This window comes from Sturnira hondurensis, unplaced genomic scaffold (assembly GCF_014824575.4).
Source record: "Sturnira hondurensis isolate 20B ecotype Veracruz unplaced genomic scaffold, ASM1482457v3 Scaffold0008782, whole genome shotgun sequence".
Lineage (NCBI taxonomy): Eukaryota > Metazoa > Chordata > Mammalia > Chiroptera > Phyllostomidae > Sturnira > Sturnira hondurensis.
This window is the reverse complement of record NW_028081413.1, coordinates 6,139,724-6,160,429: the sequence shown is the minus strand read 5'-3', so window position 1 is coordinate 6,160,429 and position 20,706 is coordinate 6,139,724. Positions and strand designations below refer to the sequence as shown.

The window sequence follows — 20,706 nt, the reverse complement described above, 5'->3', positions numbered from 1 at the left end:
ACATGCTTGGGTTGTAGGCCACTTTCCAGCAGGAGCCAGTTCCCTGCAGGGGATGCACGAGAAGCAACCATACATTGATGTTTCTTTCCTCTCTCCTTCCCTTCCCCTCTAAAAAGATAAATAAATAAAATATTTAAAAAAAAAGTCAAATGGCTTTCTGATAGCGTGTCACAGAAACCTGGAACAAACACTGGACTGAATGGTGACACTGAAGGCTTTGCTCTTAAGCCTGGGAAAAAATGCTGGGTGTGACCGCCTCTACTCAACACTGTGCTGGAGGTTCTCAACGGGTCAATGGAGCAGGAAAGGGAAATAAAAGACATACAGACTAAAAAGGAGGTAAACGCACAAAGATTAAAGAGGAAGGAATAAAACTAGCATATTCACAGATGACAGAATTATGTATGTAGAAAATCCACAAGAATCTACAAACTGTAAATGATTCCACCAACATTGCTACATACCGTGTCAACCAACAAAAATCGACTGCATTCTCTATACCAGTAACAAATTATTACAAAATGTATTAAGAAGTACCACTTATGATAGCATAACAAGATCAAATGCCTAGGAATATATTTAACAACAGATGACCAAGATTTTATATAGAAAACTACACATTAATGAAATTTAAAAAAATTAAGTAAATGAAAAAGAGATATTCTTAGATTGTAAAGATGCCAATTTTCATCAAATTGATCTATAGAGTCAATACATTTCAAATAAAAATCCCATCACATTAATTTTGTAGAATTGACAAGATGATTCTAAAATTTGTACAAGGACTAAGAATGGCTAATATCTTGATGAACAATACAGCTATAAGATCTATACAACCAAATATAAGATTTAGAATAAAGCTGTAACAATTAAAACAGTGAAATGTTGGCACAAGAACAGAGAAACACACCAATGAAACAACTTCAGAAATACACCCCACACAAACGCAGTCACTCGATTTGACACAGATGACACCACAGGGCAGTGAGGGGAAAAATCGTCTTCTAACAAAGAATGCTCGGTTACCCTTGACCCCTGCCCCACATTGTACAGAGAAATCTATCTGAGGAGACAAAACACACGTACATTCTGTATGATTCCATTTACATAAAGCTCGAAAACAAGGAACTGATCTGGAAAAAAACAGGGTGCTTTTTGGGGCAGGGAATGACCTGTGGGGGCCCAACAGAGAATTCCTGGAGAGCTAGCAATGTTCTTTTCTTGATTTGGGCATCATACAACCATGATGCTCACATGGTTGTATTCACTCCATGAAAATATATTGAGTTGTTCACCTCTGACACGTATACTTTTCTGTGTGTTTAAAATACTTTACTGAAAAATTAACTCACCAAAAAAAGTGGTCACACATGGTCTGCATGGGAACCAAGAGTATATATTTCACACAAAAAATAATTTTTTCTAGTGCTGTCTTGTCCTAAAAATAAATGTAAACATTTCATACAATATATTATGAAATATATCCCTGAAGATACCAACATGCCTACTGAGATGTAACACCTCTTGCTTCATGCAAAGTCCTGCTAATTTAGAAACTCCTCAGAGCTGATACTTTAAATCTGTTCTGAGAGCCCCACGTAAGAGAACTTCGCACTCACTTGACCTGCATTCTACACTGCCAACTAGTCAGGGCACCGCAGGCGATCCCTGTAATTGTTAACTTCAGGCAAGAACCAATAATTTCACCTCCCCTGCCCAATGTTAACAGCATCATAGCAATTTAAGACAATGGCCTCACCTACTTAAGTGTCAGTGCCACCTGACGCTGACTCCTTTTATCACAGCTAGGACTGCATTTCTGCGGAGACACATTCGTTACTTGCTCAGATGAGCCTGACCTTTTATTTAATGCACCCAACTAGATCAATAGGAGCATTGGTAGCCTCTAAAAGTCTTACCACACTCGATTAGTTTGAGGTTTTTTGTTGTTGTTGTTGTTTTAGATTTTATTTATTTATTTATCTTTAGAGGGGAAGGAGAGAGGGAAACATCAATGTATGGTTGCCTTTTGTGTGTCCCCTTCTGGGAGTTGGCCTGCAGGGGACTGGACTACAACCCAGGCATGTGCCCTGACTGGGAATCGAACCACGATCCTCTGGTTCGCAGGCCCACGCTCAATCCACTGAGCTACACCAGCCAGGGCCTGAGGTTTTTTTTTTTTTAAATTAGACTTATACTCCTGAGAACTTCAACTCACTTGGACACTCATTTTAGCTCCCAAATGTGCTAATGCTGGCTTTGTGGTAAGTAGAGCGAAATTGGGGGGCTGAACCAGTGGATGTATAATGGTAAAGTGAAAGTCTTAGTAAGTCTTATCTTCCCCTTATTATATATTACACTGCCTAAAAACTATATAACCTGCTCTGACTTTAAGATAATTAACTAGCATTTTTGGAGACATCGACTACTTACTGGAGTCCCCTTCCACTACGTTTCCCCTTTTCCAAGCCAAAATAAGCATTAGGTTGACTTTCACACAGGAGTGTAAACATTGTAAACATTGAAGCATAAGCGGTCCATAGACCTCTTATATCCTATTCTGATTCTGGCAAGGCAGTCTCTTCTCTGATGTTCTATTCTAACCTTGGGAGGAATTCTTTCCCGGCTTATGTGTAGAGTCAGGTGTTGCTTTTTCTACTTTGACTCGTCTCAAGTAAGTTTAAAGAGCAGCATGGTAAGGGATTTGCCCGAAAGGCAGGCGGCGGGTCTGGTCCTGGTTCAGCCGACTGCGGCATCCAAGGCAGATCACCCAAAGCCTCGGTGCTCTCACCTGTGAATTAACGGGCATTTCCAACACTGTTTTCTGTCACACAGTAGTGCTCAGTCATCTATGAATGTACCAGAATGACACAGTTTCAAAGACATCCTCCAACTTTTCCTTGTATTTAACTCACTCCACTCCTGTGAAAAGTGGTCAACCAGCAACATAAAACACAAATAAAGCAGGTCTACTCCTGTTTCACTACTGTTCTTGGGGCAGCCTGGGAATCGAAGGAACCAGCACCTGAAGGCACTGCTGAAAGCAAAGGGACAATGAAAATACAGCGACACAAGAAGCACATTGATTTGTAAACAACTGAACAAAAAACCCAGAAGGACTTCCCACCTCCAAGTGAACCTAATGAGCTAAAGAAGAAAAAGAGAGTATTTTATAGGACCACTTCCTGTCCGGAACTCTTGAAAAATGTCAATAAAATCAATTTCTCAAAAGAGCTATTTCTATATTACGCTGCACATCTCCCAAGGAGAAGCAGCTACCAGTAAGATGTTTGCACTCAGATTTACTGCAGAAGAGGCATGTCGGTGAGTGTGCAGTGTACGCCAACGACGGGAAGGTGGGGGTCGTGGAGACGCCATCTCTGGAGAGCAACCAAGAGAGTTCAACACGTCTGATGCGTGGCACCTTTGGGGCCCTCTGTGTTAAACGTTCTCGGGAAGGGAAATGTCTTCTTTCTTTAGACTTGTCTTAATTTTCTTCTATTATTTCTGGCCCATGGCTTTTGGCCATTCCTTTCCCTTTTTGAAACATACACTTTCTTAAAGGAACATTTAAACTTTCTAAAAAAACAAATGTTTAAAGAACTAAGAACATAAGATCCACTGGAACTATAAACCGTTTTCCCACTGCATGGTAAAAAAATGAGAAAAGCCTAGTGTGAAATGCTGACGTCTCAGAAAAAGTACAGGAGAATGCCCAGTGACTGCTGCGTTGGATCTCATGTGAAGAGATGTCAGTTTGTTGATCAAATGGTTATTCACTTGCACTTTCAGGCTGTTTCTATTAATACCACGTGACACTGGCCAAATTATACTGCGATGTGAAGTTCTGCACAGGTAACTTCACCTCTAGTTTCCTCTGCAGCCGTGTTACTGCAGCCTCTGGTCATCTATAGCAAAAAATGTATTGGAGTCTTTTTTTTTGGTAGGGGAAGAAAAACTTTCTACCTTAAGTTCTTTGGCTGAGGTCTGGGAATAAAACTGACAAAAGGCTGATTAACAGGAGAAAAAGCATATATATATATATATATATATATATATATATATATATATATATATATATATTTGTAAACCACTAAACTAAAAACCAGAAGAAAAAAATCCCAAAGTGGTCAAGTTTATAAAAGCAACTTCAACGGATATTTTAACCTTTCCTTCCACGGGAGCCACACAGAAAGACACAATAACTCAACAGCAGCAGCCGGGCTTGGAAGCTGACACAACATATTAACACTGGGCGGTAAATGGGGAAGCAAACAGGTAAGAAAAGGGGGTTAGGCTTCTAGGGAGGCAAACTGTGGAAAAGTAAATACACGGGGAGACTAATAGAAAGTCAGGGCTATTTCAGTCAAGGTCTGTTTAGTCTCATCTTAGTACCGTCTGTTTCCAGGGTGAGGACGGAAGGGGAGGAGCCACCGCACAGAGGGACAATTGTCCCCTGCCGCTATTGGGCAGAAGCAGGACGGAGTTCTTCCTGCACCTACTCTTCCCAGTTGGCTTCAGCTCAAAACAATCTTTATGCTAAAGTGGCATATTTCAGGGTGGCCGGTTGTTATTTTCTAAGAAGCAATCGAAGTTCAGCTGCTCCTGTAAAAAACAGTGGTTTCCAACCTGTGTTCTGTGGAGCTAGTTCCCTAAGGCGTCTTCATTTTTTTAAAAAAAGTTCTATGGGCAAGTCAGTTTGAGAAAATGCTCAGTTAAATAGTTAAACATGATTTTTGTCTAGCAGAAATTCCGAGGACTTTTAATTAGCTAATGATACCTAGTGATTTAACAGAAGGGGACTAATCACTTGTTTCCCACACTTACTTGACCATGGAGAAGGTTTTGAAGAGTATGCTTCAAGACTAGTGTTTTCTATGAAATATATCAAGAAATAATGGGATCTGCATGTTTGTATCTAAGTGCAAAAGTTTAAGCGGCCATGGAGTAAGTAGAAGCCAAAAGGGAGAGAGCTGACCCAGCAAAGCTGGCCAGCGTGGGTCAGCAGCCACCACGCTAGGCTCTGGCTCACGCTCCCGGGGATGGAGCTCTGGTCTGTTCTGAGGAAGAACGACAGCACCCAAAGCTTCTGGATCCCATGCATCCAAGCCCTTTCCTAGGCACTGAAGAGCACCAATGGACGAAGGAAATATGGTCTGGTGTTCACCTCCATCCTTGGCTCAGTACAGCTCCAGTGGTATTATTCTTAAACATCTATGAACATGATTGCCTCATGATTATACAAAGGCTAACTGCCAGGCATTTTTCTCAGGAAGCAAGGCACTGCTTGTCTTTAATTGCTCTTCTGGCTTGTGCAAAAGGGTCAGCATTTTTTTGAAAATCTTTTTAAATTTTAATTGAAAAAATCTCTAAAAATACCATTTGAGTGGCTTTAGGATAAACGGAAAAGCGCATTCAAGGCCCCAGACTGAGTAACTACAATAATAGATGATTTAGGGGCAGGGGAGTACAGGACCCAGAACTGAGAGAACTTAGCCCTCAGCAGAAGTGCGACAGTTCTTAGTGCCTGGATTTTCCCCGTGGCAGAGACTGTCCTCACTGTCATAACGGACGGATTCAGAGGTTCCCAATTGGCAGACCTGACTCTTGATCCTGAAAGGTCAATTGCCACCACCTGCCCCCTTCTTCATCATCCTCCATGCTCTCCGGATAGGGGCACAGCTAGCACCCACATCAGAGGATGGGTTGGCAAAATCCTACGCTGCTTCAAGATTTGGGGACAAGTGGAGAGAGAGCAACTAGTATTTACCGAGCACCTACTGGCCAGATATTTTCACACAAATTACCTCATGAACAAACAAACTAATCTTTTCCTTATTTTGTACATAAATAAAACTAGGGCTTATCTTAGGTTATAAAACCAGTCCAAATGCTGATGAGTCAATCAGGTTAAAATTTGAGCCAGGTCTGAGTGAGTCCAAGGTCAACTTTACAATTTGCTGTCTCCTGACTATAAACAACTTTATTTCCTATGGTAGTATAAACAGCCCATTCCTCCCAGGATCTAGCAAAGCGTCTCAACTTTTATCATCGCACCAACTTCTATCAGAGACCGGATGTTTAGCTCTTCTCATTCATTCACCCAAATCAATGGAGCTATTTATTTTCCACTGCTGGTAATAGACTTTCTTAACTCAGCATTTTGGTGAAAAAAGTCTAAATACTTGAATTGCTTCATTTCACACTCTTTCTCTTTGCATGAGTCTTTTTGGCTTGTTTTTAAAAATAGATTCCACATCACTGCATATTCGGATATGAATAGCAGGAGGGAGAGCAATAGGAACACTAATGTGAAATGGTCACACGGCTAGAGTATTTGTATCTGTTCTATCCCTAAATGAAATAGAAAACTCTCGAATTTATGGAACAATCACTCCTGTGTGCTTGGGACTGAAAAAAAGAAATAAAATAGTACCCTAGAACTGTAGACTTGGGTTCTCTCCTACTCTCCCACACTTGCCATCCTGGCTCAGCCTGATTCAGTTTCCTTATTATTTAAAATGAGTTGTTAAGGAACTCCTAAGTTCCTTAAAAAAACCCTATAATTAACTGCAACTCATTGGCCTTTCCAGTGATTAAATAATTTAAAATAATTCAATGACTACCACCTAATTCTTTTTAAAATTTCTTTGAAAAAGGTAAAGGACTAACCCATCTTCTAATTAAAAAATTTTTGAGTCTGATAGGAAATCAAGCAGCAAAGAAAAAGGTATGTGACCCAGAAAACGGTGTACTTAATGAGACAGCAGCATCAAAGTTTGCTTATTTTGGTTGCGGGTATCATGATTCATGCCCTTGAAAGGACAGAGAGGAAGAACCACCTTTTCTAGGAAGGACTAACACAGTAAAGCTTCTTCCCCTTCTGCTTAGTCTGATGCCCCATTTTCACAGCTGGAAATAATCCTGTGAGTGCGAGCTCAAGTAGATGCCCACAACATCTGCCTTCAGATTCTTACAAACAGAGAAGTTACGTAACAGACTATCCGGCCCACTCCTTACGGGGACAACAAGCAGACCTCGCTTTCCGAGTACGGTTTCCTTGGCATTTCAGTCCCCTCATATCCCATCACTTTGATTTCCCTTCCTTACCCAACATTTACTCTTGGGTTCTGATGCAGCGAGACTCACTGTAAGGTGAGTGAATCATGTCCACCACAGCCTGGTCGGGTTGAGTCAACACTAGTCACTCAAAAATATTGTATCATTGACTTGGCTTTCTGGGTTTAATTTCCTAATAAATCGATCATTCCTTTAAAACGTCAGGATCAGAAGCATTTCAGAACAGTGTGCAGTTCTTTTGTATTTCATCAAAGGTTCTTGGGACCTAGTGAAGCCCATAGGTACATGTGCTAGAGGAGATTCTTTGGGGGAAATGCTTCTCTTAGCCACTCTAGCAGACGTCACAATGGGGGACAGGGAACTAGAGCGCAATTCCTCCCTCCCCGTATGTACAAATTCACCTCTTTCTCTGACCACCACACGCAGGGCCTTACAAGCAGAGGTCTTTGTCAGAAAACATCAGTCACGCTCAGTTAATTATACCACCAAGAGGTCATCATTCTACTACCATTCATGTGAGGAGAGCACAGTCATCTCAGCACAGTGCTTCTCAAACTAGAGTGCTTATGAATCACCTGGGGACTTTGAAGAAATGCAGATTGAAATTCAATAGATCTGGGGTACAGCCCAAATGCCTGCATTTCTAACAAGCTTCAGTGGACAATGATGCTGCTGATTTGCAAAACGTACTTGAGTATCAAGATCCTAGTATCTCCTCGTGGCTGGTTATCTACCAAGAGAACTAAATAGGACAGGAAACTCAGAACCTCTGCATGCACTGCAGAATCCCACTCTGCACAGAGGAGCAAAGTTCACTGCCTCTCACTGCCTCGACTCTGGATCTTCCTGCTCAGATGGATTTGCCAGCTTCTGCTTGCTGAGCTGAATGACAAATCCTGGCTCAGACTCACCAGCCTTCCTGATGCCACTGTGCCTGCCGCTCAAACGTGCTAAGGAAGCTCCTGCTGAAGTGCAGATTCCTGGGCCCCGACCCTGAGATGCTGATTCATTAGCTCTGGAGTGACCCCAAGGAGAAAGAGACACCCTAGGTGATTCTGACAAGTTATGAAATTTGGGGGGAGGAAATACATGCAACCTCTTTGATGGATTTGAAAAACCTATATTCTATGGCCATTGATGCCTTTATATCAAGAAAGAAAGGTTAAAGAAAAACAAGACAACTGGGCATCTGGTATATGAGAAGAAACTGTTTCCTCCTCAATTTCAACACTTGTTTAGGGGCACTTATTATTTCCAGTACATTCTGTTTCCTCACTGAAGTTCACTAAAAATGTAGTGTATGCCTTACATAGTCTATAAAAATTATTTTAATGTAGGTATGATGACAGATACTCAATTAATGAGAATATCAAAGGAATGATTATTTTACCTTCTGATGAAACAAATAAAATTCATGTTGTTCATGCATACACTTTTTACAAATATATCCAAGAAGAGCACTGATCAACGAACAAAAATAAGGAATGAATATTATTAATTTCAAAATGGCAAAAGCAAATATAAAATACAAAAAGTAACTTCACTTTGACTTTGTGAATGAAATTATCTCCCTCAAAAAGGCTAGCGATTGGCTATCTGGTCTCCTCTGGGGCAGGTGTGACATCTGGACAGCTGTTAGCCTCGGCTGGCACAGCCTCGGGTCCCGTCCCAATAGCAGGGGCCTTGGGTACAGCGCAGGTGACGTCAGGACTGGAACCAGCTCCTATCTGATCGGGGGTGGTGTCGGGCTGACTGGGGGTGGTGTCAGGCTGACTGGGGATGGTCTCAGGCGGAGAGGAGATTGTTTCTTGACCAGAGCCAGCATCTGTTAGACTGGGTATGTCGGCTTGTGTGGGCATGCCCTCTTCTTCCGTTTCCAATTCTGTCTCCTGACTTTGAACTTCCTCACCTTCTTCTACCATAGCAGGTGGTAGCTGTAATAAAGTCTAATAAAAAAAAGAAAATATCAATGTGAACTAATTTAAGTGAAAAAAACATTGGCCTATGAAGTTAGGCTCTCACATATCTTCTAATAAATACTGTTCACTCTAGTCTTCTCAACAACACGGCTGGCCATTTTGTATCACAGATGAAATAGCTCTGATGACAAAGGCCTAGGTTTTGCTGACTCCAAGAATATGCCAACACAGGTATCACAGATAATGATAAAAATATATGGCATGTCTTTAGAGAGGAAAATAATAAAAAAACCTATTCGATTTTTTAGCAAAGGAATTTGCTGTCACACCTGGAAAAACAGTGGCTGATTAGGACTGACTGGGACACCCACTCAAGAACAGCCAACTTCAGTGAAGGAGCCCTGAGAGGGCGGGGAGGAACCAGGCTGCGGGACAAAGCCCCGGCGGGGAGGGGGCAGGAGGGTACCAGGCTTCTGTCCCCTTGAGCACAGGGCAGCTCCAGATTTCTAGGTGCTGAGCCCAGAGCCTGGAGAAGGTGGGAGAGGGACCAGTGAAAAATGAGAGAAATTTCCAAGGAGCATGAGAAAACTTTTGGGGTAATGTGTCCATTATCTTGATTGCAAAGATGGTTTCACAGGTCGGTCTGTGTATTTACCTACCTACCTACCTACTCGTCTTGTATCTGTATATCTCTATACATCAGAACATATCAAATTATATACTTTAAATATGTAGAATTTATTTTATGCCAAATCATATCTACATAAAAATGTTTTGAAAGTATGGATGTTGTATGAGTAATGACAGCCCACTTTGATTTGGTTAGTTTTCTGCAAGGAGCCAAGTATCAAAAGATCTACTCTGACGTGAGGGGGAACGGCACCGACACACCGCGGAAAGGCGGGGTGTGTAAAGGTGTAAAAATGCCAAATCACTACCCTGTGCACCTGAAATTAGTATAACTAATATAATATTGTACACCAACTATACTTACATTTAAAAAGAAGGTTTATTCTGAAACAAAAGATTCTTCAAGAAAAACAAAGTTGGTTCTGAGAAAACTCACCTGATGATAATGATGTGTGGTCTGTATCAAATGCATGTACATGTTGTAGACAAAGTTTGCCATCTGGGGCATATTCTTTATTATCTGTACTTCATGAGATGGTCTCTCCCCGTTCTAGAGGAAGGCAAAAAGAAAGTTAAATATAAAGGGAAAAACACTAAAAAATAACATTCCATTAAAAGCCCATGTCTCCACTTTATGTATAAACACTACTAGGGTTTAGAGGACAGAAAAGACATGTGAGATTCCAATAAAGTATTAAAAAGAGTGATTCAATTTAAATTTAGAAAATATAGAGACTGCGAGGGAGCTAAGAGTCATTAGCTTTGAATACAATTTCAGGCTGGTAAGTAAGTATGAGCTTGGGTCTGCTAACTAATGTAGAAGAAAGAGAGATATGCAATCAATTGAAATAGAAAAATAATACAGTCTAAAATAACAGTCGCTAATACTACATATGCTCCAAAGGCAATTCTCAAGATTATTCAGAAAGAAAATATTAAAACAATCCTTCTTATTTATTTTTTTCTAAAAAATAAGAAGCTGACATTTATAGTAAGAAGATAATATCTAGACTGTTGGTCATGAAGGTGAAGATTCAAAAGGAATTTTTCCTAATAAACTACATAGTCGAAAACACTGGCAAAGAGTAGTCTAAAGTGTGAACTTGGTGGAGGTGGAGGTTCAATCACGGAGGCGTGGGCTCCAGGCCCCAGAGGTTCAGACTGAGTAAGTCTGAGACAGAATGAGGTGAGTCTGACGGGGCGGTTTCTGACAGCAATCTGAGAAACAGTGCTCTATCATTGTGGGTAAAGCAAATGAAGAAAATGCAAAATTTGCTCTTCTTCCTAAACTGTACTAAATAAAGATAAACAACTTTGCTATTTACACTTAATTATAAAATGTTTATAAAGTCCCACCATTTATTACTTTCTCTAATTCTCCATTTTTGCATATGTAAGTTAGGTTAGTAAGAAAACCCATTGAACAGGGCTGTTTCTGAGATGGAATGAGGTCATGTCTGTAAAGAACTAATTGCTTGCTACATTGTGAGTACTCAATAAATGCTGGCATATATTATTTTTATATAGAAAATCTAAGTTAGTTCCTTAATGCAAGCAGCACTCTAAACCAGTGATTGGTGAACTTTTTGATGATGTCTCTAGCTAATGGGGTCATCTATAGGAGAATGCAGCTCTATGCGATGAATAAAAAAGTCTTACCTTTCTAGTGGTTGGGAAAGGTTCTGTTGGAATTATATGCAAATGAAGTGGGCGGGCCGTGAGCTGGCTGAAAGCTGGAGTTAGTTCAAAACAGTTTTGGAAAAGGGATACTCTGGCAAAGATGTAAAGTCCAAGTCTGGCTCTAGACATGGCCACCACTAAGCGACGAACATCCCTTTGGGAAAAAACAAAGTTAATTCACATATCAAGATTAATAAAGTTATTTATGCAGCTTTTTCTTATATACTTCATGAAATACTCTTATTAGGCTGTGTCAATAAAAGTTAATTTTTTTCAAAACTTAACAGAGCAGACATTAAGTTAAACAATGTTACGGGACTAGTGAACTGAGTACAAAGTTAATGCTTTATTACTAATCTCTACAGTGGTTATTTTTTGGGGGAAGGGTGTGGTTGGGAATCAAAAATAACCAATGCATGATTCAAAAGATCTCAGTAACCATATCTGTGTCATGGTTCAGCTGTCAGTCACCACTATTCAATCAGTCTGAACCACCCTTCCTCTTTACCTACCAAATTATCAGACTTTCCCAAGTCAAATTTTACTTCCCAGATAATTCTCACCACATTGTTCTATATTTTTTGTAAGAATTACAATATAAACACATAGTATGATGATATGATACAAGCATAACATAATTCCATGCCTTATTCATGTATTTACTCTAGTACCTAGGCTCAATACCTGGACTACAGTAAGTATTCAATGTTCACCTAACCAGTAATAAAAATGGCTACATTGAATGACAGAACTATACATGTGACTAATAAACTACATCAGTTTTCTTTATCTTTTAAGGGGAATATGTTTTTAAAACTTTATTTGAATCAAGTAAATTTGTAAAAGGAGGGCTATTTTAATAAGTCTAACTTTATGTGACTATTCCTATGGGTTTTTAGTAAGAAAAACACACTTTGGTTCCAAATACAAAAAAGTTTGTTTTCTTGAGATGCTTTAGGAGGCTATTTGAATTTGTGAGTATTCTACAAAAAAAGACAACTTTAGTGAATGAAAGTATTAGAGTGCTACAGAGATCAAACATTATGAAGATCATATAATAACCAGGGACACCTACCCCGACCCCCACAAAACTACGAGAGGTTCATTTAGGCAGAAGAAAACATATCCCTTTGCAGTAATGTTTTGAGGAATTTCTACAGTTGTGACACACGGGAATCAGGAAGAAATACTATCTTCTGGGTCACTGCAAACCCAACGGTTTTTTATTTTCCCCACACGTCCTTAGACCCCCCCAAGGGGTCACGTTACAGGGAGGTGGTTCCAACACTGGTAACTAGGTGTACAATACCAGAAATACCTGGCATTTGGACTTCTCACACAACACTATAAAGGAAAGTATAGGTAAAACAATGCTGTCAGGGAGAAAAGGATGGTAGCGGCAGAGGCAGGTAACACTTCCATGGTAACACCGTGGAAATGTTCAGTTCTCCCCTTCCTGCGGAGAAGGCTCTGCAGCCCCGGGCACAGCACAGACACAGTGCTCTTGCAGCGATACTGAACTGACCCCACTGCACATGAGGGCAGTTGGACTAAAGTTTTCTGCAGATTCAAGTGCAGGTATCTTCCAGGGATATGCTTAGTGTCTCCCTATGTGGACTCTAAGCTTCATGAAGGCAGAGACCGTAAACATTACAATTACTACTATATGGCACGAACCCATATAGCACTACCAAATAATAGATCAATTTCAAAGTGTTAAATGAACGACCAAACACCGTGAACATGACAATCTACCAGGCAAAAATAGAAATGAGTAGACAGGGTTCCTTGGAACTGTATCTTGAACCCAGGGCAGTGAGAATGACCGCCTCCTTTCACAGGCCCGAGAACATGGCTGGACAGAAACAGCACTGTTAAACGAGCCAGCATTCTGATAGAACCCCTGGCCGGGACACGACACAAAAAAGCTGCAGCGTCACTGCTTCGCACGGAACAAGTCCCAGGCACTTCTGTTGGTACTTGGGCTACTCAAATCAGGTGGGGGCAAGAACATTGAATACTAGAAAAGGGAGTAGAAATGTCTCACTACTCTGGCTTCTAAAGAGTGCTCGGAATCCTAAGTCAGGTCTCTGGAACTAAAGCTGAATAGCCTGGCTCCTGTACAATCACCCTGGATGAAAAAGACATAAGCAAAAGAAATATGACAGGCACTGGAAAACTAAAAGAGTTACCCATGACATAGGTAACGAGGCCCAAGAGAATGAAAAACATGTCCACATAAAAACTTGTACATGAATGTTCACAGCAGCATCATTCATAATGACCACAAAGTTAAAAAAAACAACCCAAATATCCAACGACTGATAAATGCAAAATACAATGTGATAAATCCACACAATGGAACATTATTTGGCAATAAAAAGGAATGAAGTATTCATACATGGTACAACATGAAAGGACCCTAACCCCATTATTATGCCAAGTGATCCCATTTATAAGAGTGCCTAGAACAGGCAAATCTACAAAGACAGGAAGGGGAAGAGTGGTGCCAAGGCCTTGAGGAGAGAAGGCGGGGGTGACTGCGGCGAGGGCAGGTTTCTCGCTGGGCTGGTAGAAATGCTCCAACACGAAGACGTGTTGGAGGCTTCGAAGGCTGCGAAGACGGCTGCACAATGCTATGGGTATATGGTCGACCACCGACTCAGACACTCACAGTACGTGCACTGTAGAGTGCATCAGCTGTATCTCAATAAAGCTATGATTTAAGAGAGGGGTGAAAGAAAGTAGGTTTCCTTGGTCTCTTCAAACTTTAGAAACAAAATATTACAAAAGGAAAGACATGAAAGATGATCTCTATAAAACAAAATATTCTACAAAAAGTTTGATAAAGTTCTAGCTAAGGTACCTAAGCAATTTGGGTAGCTGGACACGTAAATAATGGTTAAACTGACATATCCCCTACATCTTCAGCAACACCTGAACCATCACCTGCACCGCCCCCACCACGCCAAGAAGAAGCTAGATACTCAAGAGCAAACTTTGGTGAATACAAAGACTGATTACATGGATAACAGTATTTTTGCCCAGAAAATCTTGATGTGTATGGCAATATGAAATCAGGTTCTTTTTTAACCCTTCATTCATAATAAGCATTTTGCCATCTTTTTAAATAAGTTTCCAGAAAACTCAGGCCAAGAAAAGCACAGAACTAAACTCAGGGGAATCTGGAAAAGACAAAGCCCTACAGGGTAAGAAAAAAGGTGGGGAGGAGAGAAAAGCAGTCTTCATGTACTCGTACTGTGAGTTTTTGAGAGATTTTAATTATGTAAATCCTAGTAATGCCCCATTCAGACAGTACCTAGCTATAAATTTCACTGAGAAAGGAACCACTTTTTAGAAAGGTTAGTCTCCAAATACATGCTTGACATTTAAAAAAATAAGCAAAAACAAACTGTTGTAGAATGTCATTATCTTAAAACAGTCTCTTAAAACATCCCATCTTTGCTTACTCTTACATAAAAGTTATCAGTCTCATGGAACCTGATAACTGGGCTAAGCTCCAAACACATCTCACCTTAATGATAACATTATGAGAGCTTGGAGAACTTTCTTTTTATATCTACTGAATAAAATAATAAAATGAACTCTCCATATAGTTTTGCTATTAAGTCATGAGAGATGGTTTATATAAAACTAAATGGCTGCTTTGTAATAAGAAGAGATATTATTCCTATAAATCTCTAGCACATAAATACTTCACAACAAATGACAAAAATAGATTACTGTTTGTTTTGACAATTCTTAATCCCGGGAGAACAAATGGTCCCTTCATCCTGTAACACTGAAGCTGAGAGACTGGAGAAACATCAGAAATCCTGTGCAGTGAAAAACCCACCCCAGAGAGACTTCTGAACCACTTCATTTCCTTTAATTTCTGATAGTAAGTTTCCAACAGATATAGAATATATATTAAGATTTTATGATAAAGTGCTATTTCTGAGTTTTACTGAAGACTAAAAAAGTTTAAACTACTAAAACATTTAAGATTCAAAAAAACTCAGAAGCAACGTGATGGCTTGAATCTGATATTGTTATATTCAACATACAGTATCAAAAGCTGCCCTAACAATTAATTATACTTTAAACTTAACAGAAAAAAGTAAAACTACTTTGCCAAGGAAGTTTAAAATTGAAGCAGATAGTAAAGTTCTGTAAATTATGACAGTCTTTCCTTACGTACCTCAGATGGCCCACTGCCCTGGTTCGTACTAGAGAAAGAAGAATATAATCATTCTGTTGACCTTGAAATCTGTCAACAGTTGTCACCTAGGAAGAAAAAAGGGTGAATATGGTATGTGTTGAACAATGAGACTCTAACAATCCCTAAACAAACATGACCATATTCTTGGAATTCAAAGGACCAGCCAATGAACACAAACTGAAATCTGGAGCCACGGTCACCCGATTAGGCCACGTCCCTGCGTTATTCACACTGCGGCACACCTGTGCTGATGGCCGAGTAACTGTGTGTGGAATTAATGGTCTTCCCCTACTAGACTACTCAACTTCACAAAGCAGGGACTGTGTTTAGCTTATCACCTAGTCTCCTGGTTTGACGCTCAGCTGCAGAACTTAGTTTGCTCAGTTATTTAACACATTTCAGTTCTCATCCATAGCCTTCCTTGGACTAAAAACACACAAGTAGTCTTCACAGTACTTTTGCTCAGTTTGAAAACGCATGCGTGAATAAGAAGATTCAGGGAGATTTTGGTATAATATCGGTACTCAGGCACATATCTCCTTTGCATTAATTCAACAAAAAGTTTAAATGTTTATCCTGCACAGACTGCAATTGTGGCCCTACTGTTAGGAAGTGAACCCTTATTTTTAACCCAGGTTCACAGAGGTATAATTTACATACAGTAAAATACACTCACGCTCAGTGCACAGCTGGGTAAATTCTGACAACACACACCCTCCTACAACCACCACCATGACCAAAGTTTCCAAGACCTCAGGCCCTTTGTCATCAAATCTGCATGCCCCCAACCCCTCTCAGCCACTGATCTGCTGCTTTCTGTCACTACAGAATTTTCCCCCCTAATTCTAGAATTCCACAAAAACGGAATAATAAATTATGTACCCTTTGTCTAACTTCTTTCACTCAGTGTAATGTTCCTGAGATTCATCCATGTTTGTGTACATTAAAAATTCATACTTTTTGCCCTGGCTGGTGTAGCTCAGTGGATTGAGCATGGGCCTGCGAACCACACAATCACGGTTCAATTCCCAGTCAGGGCACATGCCTGGGTTGCAGGCCAGTTCCCAGTGGGGGACGCATGAGAGGCAACCATACATTGATATTTCTCTCCCTCTCTCCTTCCCTTCCCCTCTAAAGATAAATAAATAAAATATTTTTTAAAATGCATACTTTTTAAAACTGCTGATTAGTATTCCACTGAATGCATATACCACCATTTGTTTACCCATTCACTTGTTTATGGCATTTGGGTTGTCTCTAGTTTGGGGCTATTTTGGATGCAACTGCAATGAGAAAACTTGTGTAAGTATTTTTGTGTCATGTTTTCACTGCTGGTGGATAAAATCTAAAAGTGAAACTGCTGAGCTGTATGGAAAGGGCGTGTGTAACTTCATACGAAACTGTCAGAGTGTTTCCCAAAGTTGTGGTATCACTTTACACATTCACCAGCCAGGTTCCAGTTCCAGAATTCCAGTTGCTCCACACCCTTGTCAACACTTACTATGGTCGATCTTTCTAATTTTAGTTTTTCTCTTGGGAGTGTAGTGGTACATCATTATAGCTTCACCTTGCATTTCCCTGACAACAAACAATGGTAAGCAGTTTCACAGACTTATTGACCATTTGTATGTTTTCCTGTGTGAAATGTCTGTTCAATACATTTGCCAATTTAGTATTGAGTTTTCATCATTTAACAATGACTTTTACATGGATAGAGGTCCTTATATTCCGGACACAAGTCCTTTGCTCTGGCCTGCAGCAGTTATACTAGGAAGTTTTGCTGTCATCCCGACCCCATGGAGAGAGCTTGTCTGAGACCTGGGCTCACAAACCGAGAGTGGCGGAGGAGATGAACCCTGGACTTGGAGAACAGCCCTGGCTCACGGTAACCGCCCCCCGTGCCCTGGGGCCGTGCTACTTTCATCTTGCTACGGGACGGAGAAACTTTCTTTATTATTTAAGTTTTTCTGTTACTTACAAATAAAAGAACTCCGATATTGAAAACCTTCCTTTCCTAAACTTTCTACCTTTCAAAAGTTACTAGCTCCTCATTTTCACTCTCTATATCCCTTAGGGAGTGTTTTACAGTGCCTGTTCCTCACTGCAGTGCTCTCGGTTTTGTCTTCATTTCTATGACTTCGTTTTATTTTCTTCTAGTTCACATTTTGACTCTTCCTGCCCTCTTCAATTTCTCTTCTTTGTAGCTCCCTTACAGAGATAGATATTTCATTAAGTACCTTAAAATTCAAAGCTAATATGTATTCAAAATTTTCATGTTCCATGCCAACATGTTTTCTGGAACATGTATCTTGTCAATTAGTATGTTCTGAAGCTCTTTATCTGCTTTCCCCTATATAATCAAGCTGTGCTAGTTTCTTTTTTGCCACTATTTCATCACTGATTAAGATATTAGGTTGGGGTGAGCAGGGCTGATTTCTACAGGCTGGATGGTTTCACAACAGGAGGTTCTCTTTTACTCTGCAACTACAGAGACGGTCTATTTGAAAATACAGCTATTTGGCTCTGGCTGGTGTAGCTCAGTGGACTGAGCGCAGGCCTGTGAAGCAAAGGGTTGCCGGTTTGATTCCCAGTCAGGGCACATGCCTGGGTTGCAGGCCAGGTCCCCAGTAGGGGACACATGAGAGGCAACCACACATTGATGTTTCTCTCCCACTCTTTCTCTTTCCCTTCCCCCCTCTCTAAAAAGAAATAAATAAAATATATATATAAAAAGAAAATACAGCTATTTGAAAATAAAGCTATTGCAAATGTAGCTCACCTGCAGGCTTCTCTGAATCCACCTGAGACCCAGAAGGCTTCTGCTCGCCCCAGTCCGCACCCATTACTGATGCAGGGATGTGGCCCTCACCCTTCGGAGCCACTCGTCTGCAGGAAGTGCACTTTGCCAGCCTGGAGAAACTAGTCCACCAAATTCTCTTCTTCCCATAATTCCTTCATGATTTTACGCATATGACTGTGTCATCTCACTAAAAACGGGGTTTGTCCTTTCTTCCTCCCACTTCCCTCTTACTTTTGGGTTATTTCCAAGAAAAGGTAAGAGAGTTTTTATACAGCCATGTTCACTACCAAAGTCCCAATTCCATCATTATTAATATATGTTTTGTTATTCTTTCAAATCTTCCACCTTTTATTGATAAAATCCAGCATATCCATTTTTACGTGATATTATTCCATCAAATCACATAAAAAATAAAAAGATAAAAAAATCCTAGGTCTAGCAGTTTTTTATTTGCTATGGACATGACCACAAAACATTTTTTCCCACTAAGTTTTCTTGGCTACATTGCCAGCATCCAGTCTACTGGGAACATTTTATTAACCTTACTTATGTTCATTGCCTAGATCAGCACTGTCCAATATAGTATGATACAAGTTACATGTGATTTTGTGGAATCAAAACATGAAATTCCTTAAATAAAAATTTATTAATCTTAAATAACTGTGCCTATATTACACATAATTTTTAAAAAACCTTTATAAAAAATCCTTTATCTGGATTCAGTTTACAATTGTCCTTTATCTTCAAGAAAAAACACCCCCCTACACACACATAGTTAAGAGGCGGTGCAGACCATACCCTTGCAAACAAAACAGAAAGTGATACAACTCCTACTTCTACTCCAACGGTACCTGAATAATGTCATATTTTACCCATCATTTTGCCAACAAAAGATTTTAGACACATTTAGTTCTGATTACGGCTCATAAAAACCTTCAGTGTGGTAGCCGAGACAAAAGTTCAAAGCAAACCAAAAACTATGTGAGATAGGATTGCCAGAGAATTACTTACAGTCCCTATTACTGCATTTTCTCACATTTTAAAAGGAGATAACAAAAAGACAAAGTGGAACAATATAAATAACTCATAATAAATATAAATCTTTCCGTCTTACCAAAATCAAGAATAAGAGAACATCTGTATTAGATTCATAAAATTACCTTATTTGGTCTTCCAATCAATGGATTGCTCCCACATCGCCTATTGATAATGTCACGAATGAGATGCTTTTGCCCGTTGTAGGTTGTTAGGATACTAATCTTGTCGGCAGGGTAGCCAAGTAAGCACATGTACATGAAGAGAGCCACCACGTACTCCGCCTCCCCAAGATTCTGCAATGCAGACATAACCGGGCTGAGCATTTGTGTCCTGTTGTTTCCATTTTATAGAAAAAATGGCTCCCTAGCACATCTGTTCATTTATCACTCTTGAAGAGGTGAAGAGTTAAGTAATTTGGACAAGTGAACATCTTATATAAAGCCGATGAATAATCTTATCCTAGAATGACACTGATAATAAACATAGAATAATGTAAATATTACTGCTTGACATTTGCCATAAATTGTAATATATGCAATATCATAAAATAAAAGTTACCAACCTAAAGACTAACATTTCTGGGACCACGACGGTCACAGTACAGATCAGAAAGGTCCTGCTATGGTGTGTACTGGGACTATGGTTACGGAGAGAAACTGACATAAATGGGCGAGGCGACTGCCTAGAAGGCAATATAAAGTCCTCTACCAGAGAGCACTTTAGGCAGGAAGAGGACGTGGCTCCAAACTGGTCAGCCTGGCTTACTGTGACCTGAGGGGACTGGTTATAGATCAGTGAGAAGGAGTTTAAAACCAAGGCTTGACTGAACTTGAAAGCCAGGAAGCATACACAAGCCTATTTAGTCCAGTTCAGTAGAGACTAAACTGGAAGTATGAGATGAGGGAAGAAAGTAAAATGAGAATATAAGCATAACATGACAATCTAAAAGGAAAGACAAAAAGCTGGATTTCATGTTAAGGAAACAGGAAAATTACAGGAAGACCTTCAGAAAAATCATTTATATTCTGGTGACACTTAGACAGCCTGAGATATCTCTTAAATCTTCTAGTTTTTTGGAAGACAGGAGGGAAAAGAAGTCACATGACTGTAAATCTCATTGATTTTCTTATCAACAGTAAACTACATTTATCTAAGCATCAACTCTAACACAGGTAAAAGAAATTTTTTGGTGTATATGCTGGCATATATTTTTGTGTAGATTATCAGCATATATTTTCTATACGTGCTTTTCTGCTTCTTTTTAAAAATAAAATGGGTCACTATAGATACACTTGAATTTGATTTTTTTCATTTAACACAGCATAAACATTTCTCCC

The 20,706-nt window shown here is 39.9% G+C and overlaps 1 protein-coding gene across 2 annotated transcripts in view; it reads right to left on the bottom strand.

Annotated features, from left to right (window-relative positions):
- Nucleotides 1-4,674: 4,674 nt before the first annotated feature.
- AQR (aquarius intron-binding spliceosomal factor) overlaps nucleotides 4,675-20,706 on the bottom strand; it is a 92,031-nt gene continuing 75,999 nt past the window's right edge. The window contains exons 31-36 of one of the 2 annotated variants that reach the window (XM_037056127.1): nucleotides 19,492-19,662; nucleotides 15,511-15,596; nucleotides 11,289-11,463; nucleotides 10,066-10,179; nucleotides 8,872-9,026; nucleotides 4,675-8,829 (exon numbers count right to left, since the gene is read on the bottom strand). In XM_037056127.1, coding sequence (XP_036912022.1) covers nucleotides 8,673-8,829; nucleotides 8,872-9,026; nucleotides 10,066-10,179; nucleotides 11,289-11,463; nucleotides 15,511-15,596; nucleotides 19,492-19,662 — 858 coding nt within the window. In that variant the 3' untranslated portion in view covers nucleotides 4,675-8,672. Of the gene's footprint in view, nucleotides 9,027-10,065; nucleotides 10,180-11,288; nucleotides 11,464-15,510; nucleotides 15,597-19,491; nucleotides 19,663-20,706 lie in introns of both variants that reach the window. The other variant, XM_037056126.1, reaches the window with a different exon arrangement.